The following is a 14,747-nucleotide window of genomic DNA, read 5'->3' as shown; positions in this document are numbered from 1 at the left end:
TGATCTCTGAAGGAATTCATGATATCTTCCTTGGGGTCAGAATTAGTAAAGTGGTCCCGGGTAGTACCAATAACCGAAGTATCTTGGGTTGCCACATGTGCTACATTATGTGTTGTACTCGTCTTCTTCTAACCTTGCACTTTACCCTGTTCTTGATTCTTCACTACCCACTTGGGCTTCCCGTGAATTTCCCAACATGTGTCACGTGTATGTCACGAGCGCCGACAGTGGGTACAAAACAACTTGTCTTTATCATCAGCCTTCTTGGAGTCACTTCTCTTCCCCATATTGTTAGTACTCATTGCAGCCAATGCTACCTGTTGCTCCCCCTCAGTTGTAACCATCACACTCCACCTACTTTCTTCATATTGAACAAGGGCATATACCTCTTGAACCGACGGCAACTCTTTGCTACCTAAGATCTAAACTCTCAAGGGTTCATAGGCAGGGTTCGGTCCCAACAAGAAGGCAAATACACGCTACTAAGAAACCAGCTTACTGTAGGCCTTAGCATCATCACCATGTTTCCACTCTATAGCCTGATAATGATCCAATTCTTTCCATACGGAAGTAAGGGCTGAATAAAAGGCGGACAAACTATGATTTCCCTGTTTACAGGTTGAGGATTCAGCTTGCAACTGGTAAATCTTGGCATAATGCCTTTGCTCAGAATAGGTGGTTTTGATCAATTCCCAAATCTCATTCGCGGTGTCTACCCACATAAAGTTCTTCTTCACATCGGGTTCCATGGCTGCAAAGAGCCAAGACATCACCATACTGTTTTCTTGGTCCCACCTATCATGTTCAGTTGTCTCACACTTGGGTTCTTTCACTTTGCCATTTATGTAACCAATTTTTCCCCTTGCTGTTACATAAGGTTTCACACTTTTAGCCCACTCCAAGTAGTTCAGGCCATTTAAAGGGGTAATTCGCATGGGAAATATCATGTTTTCACCCCCCATACCAATTGTACTACGAGTTGGTGTAACTCCAGATGATGCTGAATCATAGTTTGCCATTGAGAAAAAAAAAAGGTCACAAATATACCAGAGCAGATTCCACACAAACAGAATGCTAAACTCCCAAGAATTTTCACTTCCGAAAGGAGAAAGATACTGCTGAAATCAGTTCAGCAATAGTTCGGCCCTTGGAATAGCCCAGAAATTAGTCCAGCAACTAGTCTACTAACAGGCTATTGAAGACAGTCTACTAACAGCAAGATTTCGGCCACAAGCAATCATTAAAATAAGAAACTACTAACAGCTCGACCACAGCACATGAGTTAAAAAAAAAAAGAAAAAGAAAAAAATACCCCTGTCCAGCACCTGTACAAAGGTGTAAACCTCAAAACCAAGGCCTTCTCAGCCCTTCACAGCATAGACCACAGATAAAAAAGGGGACACATACCCCTGTCCAGCACCTGTAAGAAGGTGCAAACCCAGAAAAATCTTTTTCACTGCACCGAACTAAGAGAGGATAGTCATTCCAGCATCGCCCTCCTTCTGTTAGGGTTTCCTTGGTGTTACGACCAAGGAGGAACCCAAAAAACAACAGCCACAGGAACTCTGAACAGTCCGATAGAATTCTTGGTCTTCCACGTCCAAGAGATCAAGAGAACATAAAAAAGACTGAGATTCAGATGAGAAAAAGCAATTTTCGAGCCCAGAATTATTGCTCTTATACCGTGTTCCTTCCTGAGAGAGACGAGAGAGAGAGAAGAGAAGAAAGAGGAGAAGAGAACGTAGAGGAGAAGAGAAGAGAGAGCCGATTGAGACTCAAAAACTCTGGAATGGTCGTTCCCAGCTTCTTATTTATATTCACTTAATGTAATAAGAACTGAAGTTACAAGAATGCCCCTGGCAGTTCCTAATAACAAACAACTAACAAGGGAAGAAAACTAGGCTGACAACATACTAACAGCATACTAACACAGAACCAATAAATAAGATTCACAACACCTTCCTATATGAGATATGACCATATTAGTGAGAATATTTAATTTTAGGACAAGAGGAGTGCAAGCAAAGCTAGAAATTAGGGCTCTTGATCCCTATATGAATATTTGCATTTTCCTTTGAACCAAGGAGGATATTCAAAAATCTTGTCATTTTTTCTGGAAATCAGGTGTAAGTTGTCATTTGATAACTTAATATCTGGTATAATAGTTCATAATTAACATGTAATTAAACATACTTATATATAGCACACATCATCATCACCCAAGCCTTATCCCAATTATATGGGTCATCTATGTACATTAGAAAATATGTGCATATTTATGTATTCATCTTTATCACCTTGGTGCCCCCTCATTGTCACCTAGGACTTGGTAGGAAATACACTAGCTGCCTTAACTAGCTGTGTAAATGGAATAGAGATACAATCGCAGAGAAAAAAGAATTACCAGCCACAGGCCCACAGACTTGATAATTAACAAACTTTCTTTATGTCTTAGATAAATGGAAAGATGAGATTGATGTAAGAATTTAGGTCCTTTAGTATGAAGAGAAAGAAGAAGAAAGGATAGAGAAAACAATCCTTTCAGACTTTTCCCAGAGAAATGGCCCCATACCTACACAAGTTCTATGAATTGCAGAAATTAATGAGAAAAATTTGCAGAGGAATGAGGTAGTGAGAAAAGGAATTAAGAGATGATAGGGATGAGGAAGAAAATTAAAGGCCACATCATGCATCAGTAAAATTGCCAACTAGTATCTTCCTAGTTAAGAGACATGATAGAAATAACAGGATCTTCCTAGACAAGACCCACTCAGAAAAAGCGGTGTAAGAAATAGTTATGGTAAGAGATGTATTGGGTGAAATACCTAAAGATGCTCTCTATTTCCTGTGAAAACATTCTTAGGAATTAACAAGCTGTAGCCAATTTGGATTCTGCAAGAACAAGATTAAGAATTTCATGGATGTTGGCTACTTTACCTAGCCTCAAGATGAACTTTGATGGATGCAGCTTGGGGAACCCATGACCCTCAGGAATACAGGGCATTCAGATGTGCAGATGGATCTATCATGCCTCTTCCCATAGAGTATGGAGACTCAACGGCGGCAGAACTATTAGCAGTGTTACATTGCCTAAAGTTAAGGAAATATCTAAATTATAGAAGGATCATCGCATAGTTTTCAAGGTGTCTAGGCGATTCTGGGCGACATTGGGGGCACCTAGACTAGGCGACAAAAATTTTATAATTCTATTCTTTCTTTCCTCTTTCTTTTTTTCTTTCGTTCTTTTTTTTCTCTCCTCAAAACCCTTTGATTATTTAAATTTCAATAGTAAAACATTAAAACAAAGTACAATTGTATATATAGCATATAATAAAATGTATGAACACATACGTTAATATGATACAGCAATATAAATGATATCATAAAAGGTGTCCACCTTGTCATTTTTGTCGCCTGGGCAGGTGCTTAGTCGCCTAGAAGGGCGCCTAGTTGCTAAAAGTCAAGGCATTTGGGCAAGGCGCCCAGCCAAGGGTGCCTAGTCGCCTAGGTGACGCCTTGACAACTATGGATCATTGTGGAGAGAGATTCGAAGAATCATATAGTGGTGGCCAACCCCCCTTGTTTTGTAAATCTGTATTTTCTGTGTATTTATTAATAAATTTTTTTACTGTTACTGATCAAAAAAAAAGTATAACACAGATGTCATCATCCTTCACCAAATAAACCTTGAAGACACCATTACCTCAAATATTCTACATTCAGAAGTAACTGAAGAGGCTGTCACTTAAAAGATCCCCTTCCGTAAAAACTTGAAGACATGCTCACATAATGGGCTTGGCCATGAAGTGCCCCTTAAATCATAGGAGGACAATAAATAACTTCCCATGAACAATTGTATTGGCAAAAATGGGGTAAAAACTGCTTATGCTTTGTACCTTCTGAGTTGAGATCACCACAATGGTCAAGGTGCATGATGTTCTCAAATAAAAATTATGTCTTAAACTCACTTGTTACCGAACAATATGAAATTCTAAATGGATTGGAATCACTGAGAACACTACGTTTACTAATAAATCTCAAAACTCGATTACCAAAACATCCCCCTACCTGTAAACTAGAATTTAATTTACATAAATCAACCATGAACCCTATATTTGTCTGTTATTGCAGAAATAAACTCTCCCAAATCCAACACCCTCTCTGAACTCTTAATTAGTTAAACGCATTCTTCAGCTCCACCTACCACTCCCCAACATTTTCCTCTATGTTGTGGCATTTCATCTCTAAGTATTTTTTTAAATGCCACAAGACATTTGAAAGTGTAGGAAACATATATGTACCCAAAAAAGGAAAACAAAAGATGAAAGAAGGGGATATGGGATTCTTAAAAATGATAAAGGACAATTTATATCCTCCATAACATTCTATACAATTTATAATTTCCACACATTCATCATAAATTTGACAGTTCAATCAAAAAAGAAGCCTACAAAGCTGAGGAACTTTCTCAATCAGTTCCTGTTTTCTCAATCTGGCTATGATGAAGCGATTATCTCTATATGGTCAAAAACTTTTTAGGTTTTACGCTCATAAAGTATAAAAAATCTATCCCATGAACCAGAAGCAAAACAATATAAGATTACCCAAGTCATTCTCACAAAACTATCAGAATTTTTTTAATCAGAAACAGCAACTTTCAATAGAGAATATTTAATGTAATACACTGTCTCCACCCAAGATAAGGGTGTTGACCCTTAGAAGAAAAACTATCAGAATTTTCTGAAACCCACAAAACTTAGAGGAAGCTCACGTCATGTAACATGAGGTCTGTCACACGCATCTGATCAGCAATGCCACTCTCTGTTACAGTCTGCAATAAAATCATATCTTCATTAGCAAATAAACATGTGAAAAAAAATATTCAAAAAAAAAGTGAGATAATTGCAGTTAGTCAAGAGAACTAAGACAATTATAGTAAATGGAAGAATAGAATCTCTACAAGGAATGACACTCAACTGAGAAAGCAACAAGAAAAATATTGCATTATCCACCATCGCAACCAGCAATTATTACAGCAAATACCATATTGAACATTGTGGTAGCATTGGAATTCAAAACCAAGAACCATACCTAAAAATTTTTGTATATTCTCTGTACTGAAGGTTTCATTCTTCTAGCTATTGTTATTTTGGGGTTTATGATAGGGTGCAAGCTGAAACCTCTAAAGGGCAAGGGAATGACGAAAAAATCCATTTGTTAAGGTACAAAGAAACAACTTGAGCATTAACAATCTAAAAATGATTATATACCAAATAGAATGGAGTGGTGGTACAGGATCTCTATGCCAAATCAAAAGTAGCTGAGATAAGTAGATGGATTGAGTTGATGTGTCATTTTTGGGGAATTCATAGTCATTAAATAGTTGAACATTACTCCTTTTCTAGCTTAAGGAACAGAAGTACATGAAAGATGATTAAAGAGGAGAAAGTGATCAGGAAAACAGATGTTAACTCTAAGCATGTAGGTTTTTACATAGAGCATAGAAAATTAACCATAAGCATGTGTTGTTCTTTGCTTGGTGGAAAGTAAATAGGGGAAAAGAGTTCCCTAGAGCAAGAGGGAAGGAAACAAAATTTTGACGGATAACAGACAGCTTAGGAACCCAGGAACTTCAGGTTTTGGTAGTGTAGTTAGAGATGATAAAGGAAATATCTTATTTAGCTAATCAAGGCCTGATGACAATGGAAATTCGCTAAAAGCAGAGCTATCAGCCCTCATACAAGGACTAAAATCTGCCATAAATAGAAGCTGGGCAGAACTACAATTGAAGGTACTGTCATGTAGTGATAAATCGGATCGCATCATCAGAAGGTCCAAAATTTTAACCAAGTAAAATATTCTAACTGTGGCTATCAAATATTCAAGTGAATTGGGTCTTGACTCAACTGGACTATCGCTGTTGGCAAACCAATTAAGATGAGGCAATCCATTTAAGTCGGGCTATATGGGTGGAAGGGATCAAGTGGACTAGATTATTGTAAGTGTGCAAAGTAGACCACGATCTGCCCCAGACCTGAGTTTTTTTTTTATCAGCAAAAGGATTTCATTAATAAATTAAAACTTAATACAACTGTTGGAGGTTTCCAACAGACCCTGGTCACGTGAGTTTACAAATTTTTCCAGAATAAGTTAGGTCTGTCAACTCCCTGTTAAGCAAGAACATCTGCCTCCCCATTTGCAACTCTTCTCACCCAGCTGAAACTAGAAATTAATTGCTTTGCAATGGCATTAATTTCCCTAAAAGCATGTCTATATTTTCAAGGTTCTGATTTGGCTTGCTTTGCCCAATTAATGACTAGTTGTGAATCTCCTTCAACTTCCAAATCATTGAGACCAAGCTGTAGTGCTAACCTCATTCCTCTTTTTATCAGCAACACAGAAACGACTTCATTAATAGAAAAAATAATTACAACAAGAGGTTGTGGAAAAAGAAAAGACACAGCTTCAAAAAAGCTGAGCCAACCCAAGAACTATAATTGAGCCCAATACAAGGATATTCTTTGTACCCCTTGCTTAGCTAAACCATCTGCCAGACTGTTGGCAGTTCTCCTAACCCATTTAACTCGGATTGTCATGTCTTTTGATAACCATTTAAATTTCCTGAATTCATTTCTTAGATGCCATGTCATCCCATCCCCCTTCTTCAGCCAGTTCACAACAGTTCTCGAATCACCCACAATGACCAATCAATACCCAAATCATTGGCGTTCTGAACCCCATATACTGCAGCCAGTAGCTCTGATCTAACCGCATCACCTTCTTGTTCAGCTGCTCCCTAGTATAAGGCTATGATGTTTCCTTTTCTGTCCTAATGACCCCTCCTATGCCATCTATCAAAAAAAAATGACCCCTCCAATGCCTGAGGAACCCAGATTGCCAACACAACTCCCATCAAAACTCAATTTCTCCCTACCACAGTTTGGGGGTGACCACTCCTCAACCTTAAAATCCTCTTATAGTTATCACCAAGATTCAAAAATATCGATACACCGGTGTATCATCCTTATCAAAGTTAGCTTTATTTTAGTCTTTTTCTTTGAAACTGGTTCAGGGTGGAGGGTGTCAGTTTAAGACCCATCTACCCCCTGAAATAGGTAAGACCCCGAAACACTAAGTATAGGGGTGTATAGGAGGGGCCCCTATACGATTCGTATCGGCCAATACGCCCCAGTACATTGCGATATTTCGATCCTTGGTTATCACTTCTACCAGAGCTTCCTTACTTCTACCAAGACCTGAAAAAATCCTCAACCTTAAAATCTGAGAAAAGTTTTAGACTTTTAGCCCACTGTGCCACTCTTAGAGTTATCATTTCTACCAAAGCTTCCTTACTCCGTTCTTTATCTTCAAAAATTCTTGAGTTCCTTTCCTCCAAAACTGTCCAAAGCACCACTACTATAGTACATCTCCCCAAAATCCTGCCCCTCCTACATGCCACAGAATATCCAAAGGCAATAAGGAATACAAAAGTACTCCCAATTAATCAATTTAATATATATGACAACAGAAAACTCAATTATCTTATTTTCAAACCAGAAGCCTTTGGACATGCTGTTGTATTACACTTTCTTTTTGATAAGTGGATGAACTTGATCAATTGAGTATGCCAACATTTGCATGTTCTATACTTTTACCTTGTGTCTTGCAAAACCTAATATGATGACTTTACTTCCATTATGTCTACTACCTTTAGCCCAAGCTTGTATGTAACATCTAAACGAAGCAAACAATGAAGTACAAAAAAATTAACAACTTAAAAAATAGAAACTGCATATAGAAAGTTCAATGCAAATTTAGCTTTCATCAAGCAAAACAATTTAGCAAATAACCAGCATAATAAATTCCTTACACAAGTAAACTATAATGCCTTGGATTATAAACATCACACATTCATGAATAGTATACTAAAACAGAAAAATGGAGGCAGAGAACAACCATAAAGAACTAGATTCAAAAACAATAAGCCGCTATATTCAAATTAAATACATAATTAGCAGCATTAAATGAGTAAAGTAGAAGCAAGAGTAACAGCATTGACTTAATGGCCTTGCATTGGAAAGATCAGAAGCATAGTTGTATCACGAAAGGAGGTTGAGTGTCCCCATTAACACCTTTAATATCAAGGGAAGCGTAGACAGTTCAACTGCTGGCAGCTCCCTCAACTCGCTGTTGACACCATGAAATGTATCATCTGCAGATGTAACGGGTATGAATTGGTAATCTTGCCATCCCAACCACAATGCAATTTTATATCCACCATACAATATTTAACTGGATCATGCAACTATAATTGACACTTGTGGAAACAGAAGGTAAATAAAATCACAAGTAATAGGCTAATAGCTTATGTGCAATATTGATAAAAAAAATATTTATACTAACAACATCTTCCCCAAAAGGGGGAAAAAAAAAGCATATACATATACCACTAATAAAAAGAACTATTTAAGACAGAATTCCAATCCCCTCATATCTGAAGAGTGAAGATCTTGTGAAGGTGCAGTAGAGCAGCACTTTTGTAGAGCCTTTAGGAAGAGAGAAAAGATTAGATGGAAATGCCATCCAAGATTCTGTGACAACAAGTGTGGCTAATTGGATCATGTCTAGGGATGAATCCTTAAAGGATGGAAAACAGGTGCCAGTTTCTCCACTCAAAGACAGCAATATTAGCAGAAACAAGTTAGGTTTAAGTTTGAGGGGCAAGGTGTTCTCACAGGAAGGAGGCAATAGTGAAATCTTCTAATCCCATGGACCATGGTTTTAGAAATTGGGTATCTCTTTCATTTTGGACCCTAATCCAGAACAATTCTTTCCGGAAAAAATTTTATTTTGTTAATATATGCATATTATCTATCTTTACTAATTTTGATATCACAACATGATCTTTTACAAATAACAAGTGATGGACACCCGAAATTTTAGAACATATTGCAATATTTCAGCTAATTGCACCCAAAATTTTTCATATTTTGTCAAATGGCCAAAACTGAAAATTCGCAACATTTATCCTTTTTTCTCTATCAGCAAAATTTCACCAAAACTTAGAACCATGAATTGGAGTGGAGAACTTCATTAGAGCAAAGCTTTTTTTTCAGGAACACAGTAAACTAAACATTAGGACCGGAGGTTGAGGGAAACTGTATAGTGGTAGGATAGATGTGTTCATTCATTGATGATCCACAAAACTTACGGCACATAAGGAAGACGAGGTCTTTGGCTTCAAATATGAACAGCTTGCTCCAGTGGGTCCCAAGATCAACAAAGACAGCCTGGCCAGAGATGGAGGGGATTAGCTCCTTATATTTGGAGACTACATTAATGGGTTAACAGTCATATTGTTTTCTCCACTCGTGGTAGGTGTATCTGCCTTGGTTGTTCCCTCAACCCTGACCACAACCAAAGAAAAAGGAACAAAAATTCTCATCCTATGAGGGTGGGCTGTCATCCACTGCAAATAAATGCTTCGACAGTTTAACCAATAAAAAGCAAAAGAAGGGGAAAAAACTAGGTGTCAGAAAAAATAATTTCAAAAGGCGTGAAGATAAGCCCAAATTTTGGTGCAAAATCTTGATCGATCAATACATACATTAAGATTAGGCATATCTTAAAGTAATAAGGTTAATGTGTAAAAGCTGGAAATGTGCAAGAGGAAACAACCAATGACCTGTTAAAAAAGTTATCCAACCCATCCTCATAACATATGATAAGACTTTTTATCGCTAACTGATCAAAAACTTTTCAGGCCCAGAAAAACAAATAGATAAAAGAAAGAAAAGAAAAGGCTCAACTTTTAGCATAATGGCAGCACGCTAGTGCGTGATCCCCAAAGATACAAATGGGAGATAGCCCTAAACTGCTACTCATCCCAAAAGACAGATTGCAGCATGGAAATTCTTATTCAGAACACATAAGAAAGTTACCATTGGCATGGGAAGTTCCAGATGTCTCCAAGGCATCTGTCGGTGGACGTTGACCAATCTCCATACCTACAGAATGTCGAGAGATTATAGACTTAGCAGACAAACTATAGAGAAGTATGTACTTAAAATCCATCAGATAAGGAATACTTACTGCTAAGATTATTGAAGTGCATATTCCTCTGCACATTGCAGATTTGGTCCCTATATAAAACCAAAAATTACATGATGAAATAATAGTTCAAGTGAACTCTTATCACAACTAAAAGTTGGAAAGAAAAGGATATATTACCATATATAAGAGCATCCTGTAGCCTCTTGAAAGCTAAGAGCTAATTCTGTAGAATAATCGGGATCTCGCCATGAGATGATTGTATCTGAGGGAAAGAATGAAATCATGCCATGTCAACCATCATCTTACATTGTTACATTACATAAGAAGAGTGGTTAGTGATATATTGCATTTCACACAAATATGAAATACCTTCTTGCCTTCGATAGATATCTTCTGGCCTGATACGATGCACAAGCAATGTCTCATTATCTTCTTCATCAATCACAAACAAACCGAGTTCTTCCGATCTCTGCATTCAAAAGCATTGCTGATCAACATTTATAACACTTGACTTAGGACTGTCAATCTTTGTAATAAGTTCCAGGACTTAGGACACAGTTCATCGAATAATATGACTGGTCAAACAAAAAATATATATATATAGAAAAGAATAACAAGTATATGGACAAACCTCCAAGTACTCAACAGTGACATGCCCAGTTCCCCGGTCATCCCATTTACCATCATCATTCAAACGGTATACCTTAACACGCTGAAAATTTTGAACACCCGCCAAGTCCATCATAATATTAGTAAATATGCAAGCAATAAGAATTCAATCCAAAACAACAAGCACACAGGAAAAAACGCATGAAAATCCATAAATGATTGAAAAGAATGAAGTACTTCAACTGTGTCTGGAGTACAGAAACACAGGTAGCAGCAGAGTGGAGGGGCACAAGATTAATAAATGATGAACAGGTAGCAACATTGCAAATTCCTGCATGTAATTGCAAAGTGCAGTTCTCGGGTACACCATAAGGCAAGAACGGATACATAAGGCTAATAAACAAGCGAGACGAAATTTTCTTAACTTTTCTGATAGTTAAGAGTGAGCACATAAATTACGGATAAGATTTACAAAACCAAAACTTACGAGAGAGAGAGAGAGAGAGAGAGAGAGAGAGTGTGTGTGTATGTGTGTGTATGTGTGTGTATGTGTTGGGCAATCTACAAGCAAACAGGAAGTAATATAACTCAAGGCTTTAAAGGCTAAATGCAAAGACAAAGCAATTGGGTATCAGAGAGGCAAGGCATCAGACTCAAAGTATGTATCATATTATATACAAGTATATGCATATAATTTTTTAATTTGCATGTATATATAAATATAAATAATATGCAACAGATATATGTACAGATATATATTTATTACAATTTTATGCATGCAAAGAGTACAATTTATTTCTTTTATAAACAATTTGTATAGTTCCTTTTTATTATAACCCAAGGTTTTACAGGCTACACAAAGGCAAGGTAGTTGGGTATTAAAGAGGAAAGCCTTAAGCCTTGAAGCGTGAGGTGTACGCCTTGTGGCGAGGTGCAGAGATTTTGCCTCAAGGCTTAAGCCTCATATCTTTGATGTGAGGCTTAAGCCCTTGTCAGGAAGAGGCATACGCCTCATGCCTCAAGGCATGCTTCATGAGGCATAGCTTGAGGCATGGAAAGGCATAAGCCTCAAGAACCAATAACAACTGATTGATTTAATACATGTATTTTTTATAGTTCAAAATATATGAGGAGAAGTTTGGTAATTAAGAAAATAACGAAAATAAAGTAAAATGAAAATCCAACTAGGAAAATCAAGTTCTTAATTTTTCTTATTGTTTTCAGGAAAGTTCAATGCAACAAGGGTCAAGAAGAAGCTTCATAAGTCTCTTTTGATTCTTAGTTAAATCAAGTGGGAATTTTTTCCTCATTATTCTACATTTTGGGTGATGGAAATCTAACAGCCCAAGTTTGTTATTTTTCTCATTTCCCTTCCTAATGGATTTATTTCTTTTTATTGACTTTTTTACATAGATCAAAACAACTACATTGTCTCCTTTATTCTAAATTGTTATATGACCAGAAATCTAATATTAATTATATGGATGATCCATCATATGATCCCATCAGTGAAAAAAAAAATGATGATGGAAGAATTTTATGATCTAAAGCAGTATGATTCATTCGAATAATTTGAGAACTTTGGACATTGAAACTTGAAATGTAAAACGTATATGATCATTAGTCGGTCAGTTATTATTTTGTTGAATGCTAAACCTTATATTTTATGGATATGTGCACCCTCTATCATTCTAGTTTCAAATACCATATGTTATATTTATTATTTATAAATGTCAATTAATTCATATATGTAAGCATGTGTTATGAAGTAGGGTATCTCATCGGGTGCCTCATAAAAGATCAAGGCAACATTTCCAGCATTCTTCTGTAATGGTGGGCACATTACTCTTTCCAAACCCCTCATTCTTGTGTTACGGAGGGTATCTTGCCCTCTCTTTTCATTTTTATATTATAATACAACACTTAATCATTTATCAAAAAATAAATAAAAATAGTGAGATTCAAGTAATGAAAGGAAAATGAAAGTTATCATTCAAGAGAGAGCATCTACAAGATTATTTGAATATGACCAAGGACAGGAGTGGTTGCACAAGTCCTAGTAGGGGACTCTGGACCCTTGAGTACTCTAAATTTGCCTTTTGCATGAGATTATGAGCTTTGTCAACTTTGGACAGTTATAGCTTTCCCCCTATTAATTCATATGGAGCAATATAGGTTATTTCTCTCATTTAAATTTCATGAATAAAATATTCCTAATTGTTGCCAATGACCGGAAAAAAAACTGTTGGATAATACTAATCCATGTTTTATTAATGGATAAGTAATTTATTGCAAATTGGAACTCTAAAAAAAGAGTTAGGCAAAGAAAAAGATTTTATAGTTGGCTAACAAGATTGCAAATTCTTTGGCATATGTCTAGCCAAACAACGTTACAAGGGGTTAATAGATAGAAATTATTGGGGATAGTTTGGGACCAAACAGAACAAGGGGAGGGACCGAGGAAATGGGACTTTTAGGGCCAATTGTCTTTGGGGCTACTAACTATCTTTGTAATGAAGCTGTTCCTTATTCTTTCCTATAATCAATAAAGTTTCTGTTGCTTATCTGGAAAAATAGCAAAACACTTTCACCTGCAAAAATTGGATGAGTAGACACCAATAGAATGTAACAATAGAACGCTTCAATATTGTGGAACAAATTCATACTGTAACTAGATGAGAAACAAATAAGAAGCTCAGGCAGTAAGATATAAACCACAATCCTGAATAGCAATTGAATATCAGAAATGATACTTCAATTTTTCCCAGGCACTACAAGATTGTGGTTTCTCCCTGTGCAACTCTACTAGTGTGAGGGCAAAAAATTGCATTATCACGTCATTTTTCAGACATCCAAGATCCCAAGTCACCCATTCAGCATTTATAGTAGTAACTTAGAATAGAAAGACAAGTGTCTAATATCTGCTGTTGCTTCAAGAGTACAAGATAATCAGTTTTCTAGCTCAGAAAAAGACGGTTTGGGGGTCCCATGGGCTCATACGTTCAATGTAAAGAGTGAAGAGTAGAGTAACTTTAATATGGTCAACAATATGATTATTCACCAAAACTGGTAACTGATGGATAAGATGTCTACGATATGCGCCAGAAGAATTGAAATGGTGACTCAATTGATTAATGAATTCAAGCAGCCAGTCTAGCAGAAAACATGTAGACCCTCTACTGCAATACGACTACATCAGAGAACTCAGAGCAAAATAAGAATTCACGAACAAGCCGCGAATTGACTTCAACAAAAGGGGGGGGGGGGGGATCTTGAAAATATCGAGATGAATAAACAAGCAAAATTGAAATATTTAGAAATTCTACTTGAATCAAAGCCGAAAATACGAACAGAACTTTTCAAGAGAGGATTGAAAGAACTGGAATTCAAAGAAAATGTATTTATCTTACTAAAATCGAGCTCAATCTTTTAATCCAGGAATAACAACAGATGAACCATCAACTATGATTCTAGGGCAACATCAAAATCCACGGAATGAGTAACTTAAAGCTTCAATAGTAATCGAAAAACACTCACCTGCATCGAATTGGCAATGGCTGGGGTCTTTCCTTGCCCGCCCATCAATTATGTTTCTCCTCCCTGAATAAAAATTTACGGGAAATTCTTTGGGAAAATCGGAAATAACAGATAGGAAATTAAATGGAACTTTAGAAGAACGAAAGGTGGAAGTGGCGGGAGATTTGAGTTTTAGAGATCAACAGAAAACCCTAACCGCCATTAACGTCGAAGAGAACCCTCGGATTTCTCCGCTCTCTCTTTGTCTCTCTCTCTCTCTCCGTTCGCTTTTATTTTCTGTTCACTTTCCCCGCCCTTCGACGGAAGTAATGAGAATTGAGAAACATACAAGAATGCCGAATCCCCAGAAAATCCTCTTCCTTTATATAAAATACCAAGAACATCCCCTGACTGCGCAGTTGCTCAGTGCAGACGGGCTGTCATTCTGTCAAAGTCCAAATAATAGCTGGCCAAAGGAGTCATTTACATTGGGGTTCCCCACACCACACAGCCCACTCCCCACGTGAGCACCTTAACCAGCCTTTTGCCGTTGATCCACGGTGGGGCCG

The 14,747-nt window shown here is 37.0% G+C and overlaps 1 protein-coding gene across 2 annotated transcripts in view; it reads right to left on the bottom strand.

Annotated features, from left to right (window-relative positions):
* Positions 1-14,536, bottom strand: part of LOC148867698 (uncharacterized) — a 61,503-nt gene extending 46,967 nt beyond the window's left edge. The window contains exons 1-9 of one of the 2 annotated variants that reach the window (XM_088979490.1): positions 14,396-14,536; positions 14,200-14,262; positions 10,685-10,765; positions 10,423-10,522; positions 10,231-10,315; positions 10,093-10,142; positions 9,942-10,007; positions 8,133-8,212; positions 4,772-4,831 (exon numbers count right to left, since the gene is read on the bottom strand). In XM_088979490.1, coding sequence (XP_088835616.1) covers positions 4,772-4,831; positions 8,133-8,212; positions 9,942-10,007; positions 10,093-10,142; positions 10,231-10,315; positions 10,423-10,522; positions 10,685-10,765; positions 14,200-14,244 — 567 coding nt within the window. In that variant the 5' untranslated portion in view covers positions 14,245-14,262; positions 14,396-14,536. Of the gene's footprint in view, positions 1-4,771; positions 4,832-8,132; positions 8,213-9,941; positions 10,008-10,092; positions 10,143-10,230; positions 10,316-10,422; positions 10,523-10,684; positions 10,766-14,199 lie in introns of both variants that reach the window. The other variant, XM_088979489.1, reaches the window with a different exon arrangement.
* Positions 14,537-14,747: the final 211 nt, after the last annotated feature.

The sequence above is a fragment of the Nelumbo lutea genome, chromosome 3 (genome assembly GCF_056320005.1).
Source record: "Nelumbo lutea isolate HS-2025 chromosome 3, American lotus-T2T, whole genome shotgun sequence".
Taxonomy (NCBI): domain Eukaryota; kingdom Viridiplantae; phylum Streptophyta; class Magnoliopsida; order Proteales; family Nelumbonaceae; genus Nelumbo; species Nelumbo lutea.
Note: the sequence above shows the minus strand (reverse complement) of the source record. Positions and strands in the feature narration are given on the sequence as shown.